The sequence below is a fragment of the Mus caroli genome, chromosome 15, assembly GCF_900094665.2.
Source record: "Mus caroli chromosome 15, CAROLI_EIJ_v1.1, whole genome shotgun sequence".
Taxonomy (NCBI): Eukaryota; Metazoa; Chordata; class Mammalia; order Rodentia; family Muridae; genus Mus; species Mus caroli.
Window position 1 is genome coordinate 4,635,785 of NC_034584.1, and position 4,116 is coordinate 4,639,900.

A 4,116-nucleotide genomic window follows, 5' to 3' on the forward strand; every position below is an offset into this window, starting at 1 on the left:
AAAAAAAAAAAAAAAAAAAAAAAACCAAATTCTTGTTGTTTGTTTAACCAAATAGTTTTCAGATCTTTTGAAAAAAAATATGTTGGATTTTGTTGAGGGAGGGATAGAGGATATAGGGTGCTTGGGTGTGAATTTTATCATCGTCATTATTTTATGTGTATAGGTGTATCATTTTGTGTGCCTGATATCTCTTAGACTGCCCTGGAGGTACTGTAAACTGAACCCTCATCATCTGTGGGTGTGGCGAGTTCTTAACCACTGAGCTGTCTCTCCACACAAGCTTCCAACTCAAGTCTGTCTTAGCCCATGAGTGTTAGACTTAGAGGCACATATTGTGTCTGTCTGTCTGTTTGCTTGATTTTTTTTTTTTTTTTTTTTTTTGAGACAGAGTTTTATGTCTCTATCTTCTATCCTGACCTGATAGAAGATAGAAAACTATTTTCTGGTTAAACAATGTGATGGGCCACCCCACCCCCTTTTTTTTTTCAGATTAAACAGTTACAAGTGCATTACGGACACTCTGCAAGAGCTGGTAAATCAAAGTAAGGCAGCTCCCCAGTCTCCAAGTGTACCCAAAAAGCCTGGGCCTCCAGTGTTGTCATCTGATCCCAACATGCTAAGCAATGAAGAAGCAGGACATCACGTAAGGGACAGGCCTGCTTCCCCTCTGGAAGAGGGTGGGGTTTGAACTGCTGTAGGGTAGTGGAGGCATAATCCCTGGGAATGGTGATTGCCCTTCTACTGCTAAGCTTGTTTCCTTCCCAGAGGTCGGAGGGGGTGGAGTGGGGTGGGGTATGTCAAGCAAGTTAGCCTTTAGCCATGCTAATCTTCACTGTTTTCTTCATTTTAGTTTGAACAAATGCTTAAATTGGCTCAGCGGTCCAAGGATGAGCTCTTCAGCATTGCTCTTTATAACTGGCTAATACAAGCTGACCTTGCAGATAAACTGCTACAGGTAAAAATACCGTTTGTGCAATATAGTTTATGTCAATTTATATTTCCAAGTTGTACAACAATAGCTTTTGTAGATATAGGAAATTAATGTTTTATCCTATGTATAACATTAGGTGTCAGCATATGGCTAAGTATATAATTTTTCTAAGAAGCAAAATGCACAGTTTTAATGTTTAGAGGCTGATTCGAATAGTAGCATTGTTGAGTAATGCAAGTCTTTGGATTAGTAATTAGGCTCTGTCTTTAAGTCACTGGGTGCCTGGAACTCAATCTGTAGACCAGGCTGCACTCAAACTCACATAGATCAGCCTGCCTCTGCCTCGTGAGTGCTGGGACGTGTGCCATCACGTTCGGCCAAAGATTTTTTTTTCTAAGTATCATTGTTCGTGGATGTATAAACTTGAAAGTTGGGATTTGTTAATGCCAAGGTGCCTTTTGAGCCAAGTGTCAGCAACTCTTGTTATGAAAGTTCATTAAAAGAATTAGAATTTTACAGCAAACTTATTTTTTAATTAGTGTGTTACAAAAAGTTCTTCATTAGTTAGTATAACAGAAATCACTTGTACTGAGTAAGTTTTCTCCTTCACCTATTGGTGTTAGATTCACTTTTCCATATTTTCAGAAAACAAGGCGCACGCGCACAAACACACACACACACTGGTTTCTACTTTAAAAGCACCTAGGTGATTACAAACATTTTCTGTGTGGCTGCAATTTCCAGATTGCGTCTCCGTTTCTGGAGCCCCATCTTGTGCGAATGGCCAGAGTGGATCAGAACAGAGTCCGCTATATGGATTTACTCTGGAGGTACTACGAGAAGAGCAGGAGCTTCAGCAGCGCCGCTCGGGTCCTGGCCAAGTTGGCGGACATGCACAGGTAAGGACGGCATCAGAGACGCTCGCTGACGGAATAGGACAGAGCTCTGTGGGTGTGGGTGTTTTCATCTGCCCAGGGGCTGTAGAGGCATCAGATCATCTAGAGCTCTGGGCTCTTGTGAGCCACCTGACTTGGATGCTGAGACATCTCTTTAGGCCTTTATTTAGTTACTTTTAAAGTATCTAGTTTAGGGGGCGGGAGAGATGGCTCGGCAGTTAAGAGCACTGGCTGCTCTTCCAGAGGCCCTGAGTTCAGTTCCCAGCAACCACATTGTGGCTCACAACCATCTGTAATGGGAGCTGATGCCCTCTTCTGGTGTGTCAGTGACAGCGTGCTCATATACATAAACAATTGGTTTTAAATTTAAAAAAATGTCGATGTTTAATTGGGTTAGATAGTGACTACAGGGAGAGAAAAGGAAACCTCTTTTAGCAGCAGAGTTCCTAAATGCACAGAGAACTTTATGTGTAACTCCAATTAAAGGGGGAGCAATTAAAGGAATGGAGCACCCCAAGCACGTGAGGCCTTGAAAAGAAAGAAGGATGCAGATTAGACCTGGGTTTGCGGTCTATTTTCTATTCACTTGTGTGTCAGTATGGGTGCATAGGTGCCACACTTCATGTGAAGGTGAGAGGACAACCTGAGGTAGTCAGTCTCTTTTCCACCTGAGTCAAACTTGAGTCGTGAGTCTAGGTGGAAACTGCTTATGTCTGCTGAGTTACCTCTGAGAAGTTCCCAGTGAATGAATCCAATCAGCTTGTTTGCTTCTTTACTGAGACATTTTCGTGCATCTGCAATTTCATCCTATCTCTTAAATGATTCTAGGATCTCAGCTGTTCAGGGGGTGATAAAATAGTCTTGGGAGACCATTGAAGAAGGATATCAGGACTCTGTTACAGAGTCCCATTAAGGGGAAGTTGTGTTTGTTTGTTTGTTTTTTTAAGATGTATTTATTTTATTTTATATATGTGAATACACTGTCATTGTCTTCAGACACACCAGAAGAGGGCACCAAACACCATGTGGCAGCTGCAAATTGAACTCAGGACCTCTGGAAGAGCAGTCAGTGCTCTTAACTTCTGAGCCATCTCCAGCCCCCAAGTTGTTTCTTTCTCTGGCCAAGAAAGTCATGACATTCTGATCTGCTCTGATCTGTAGATTTAATGCTACACATTATTATGTGACAGTAAATGTCTTCATCCAGTTGGCCTGTCAGTCATCTCTCCCTGAGTGTAGCCCACAGGAAATCTAATTCACCTGAAGACATGCTAGGAACAGGGAGGATGAATTGTTCCCTTAATGAGACAATGCGCTTCTTGAAGAAACCACTGCCTTGCTATGGTCATTTTTCTTGGTTACAGTTTTCCTTTTTTGTCTGCCTCTGTCTATTTTCCCAAAGCCTTGAATCCCCAATTCGTTGGCCTTTATCACTCTGTCTGTGCCTAGCCTCTGCGTCACAGAGATCTACCTGCCTTTGCCTCTGACTCTCCTAGCTGCTCACACAACCACTTCTAAGTAATACTGGTTGTTTTCCTCTGATTTCCTTCAGCCTCCTCCCCAGGCAGCTCCGGGGTTGGCAACTTACCTGCTCTGTTGTCTTTGTTTTAAACCGTGATAAAATTGTCCTTAAGGCTTCTTCCTAATCCATTTCTAAGTTCTTTTATTAATGAAATCAGAAACACAAAAAAGGGAACCCCAGTAACATGCTTCCCAATGTAGGATACCCAGTGATTCCAGTAACAGCAGAATTTCATGTTTGTCACATAAGCATGAGTCATTTGTTACCGAAAGTTAGGAACTTATCGCTAGAAAGCTAAAGTAATTGGCCAAGCATGACAGTGAACATCTGTAATTCCGGAACTTAGGAGGTGGAGGCAGGGTGACTCCAGTCCAGTCAGGGGGTCTGCACAGTGAGACCCAGTGTCAAAAAGAATTTATATTATTTTTTTATTATTTGCATTTCTTCAAAAGCCTTTTATGTTCTGGTCTTAAAATAGCGTGTCTTACTTGATATATTTGACTCTTAAGAAACTGTAGCTAAAATTACAGATTTTTCTTCCCAGCACAGAAATTTCACTTCAGCAGCGACTAGAATACATTGCTCGAGCCATCCTTAGTGCGAAAAGTTCTACTGCCATCTCATCCATAGCTGCAGATGGTGAATTCCTGCATGAGTTAGAAGAGAAAATGGAAGTAAGTTCTAAATACTTAGGCTTCGCTGAAGAGTGGCTGCCACGGCAACATACTGTCTACTCTTTTGTTTTTGTTTTTGTTTTTTTTTTTTTT

At 41.8% G+C, this 4,116-nt stretch overlaps 1 protein-coding gene across 1 annotated transcript in view; it reads left to right on the top strand.

The window, feature by feature from the left end:
• The window catches only part of Nup155 (nucleoporin 155), a 50,559-nt gene that overhangs the window by 37,168 nt on the left and 9,275 nt on the right, over window positions 1-4,116 (top strand). Inside the window, exons 26-29 of the mRNA XM_021182947.2 lie at window positions 490-643; window positions 851-955; window positions 1,676-1,830; window positions 3,894-4,023. Coding sequence (XP_021038606.1) covers window positions 490-643; window positions 851-955; window positions 1,676-1,830; window positions 3,894-4,023 — 544 coding nt within the window. The remainder of the gene's footprint in view (window positions 1-489; window positions 644-850; window positions 956-1,675; window positions 1,831-3,893; window positions 4,024-4,116) is intronic.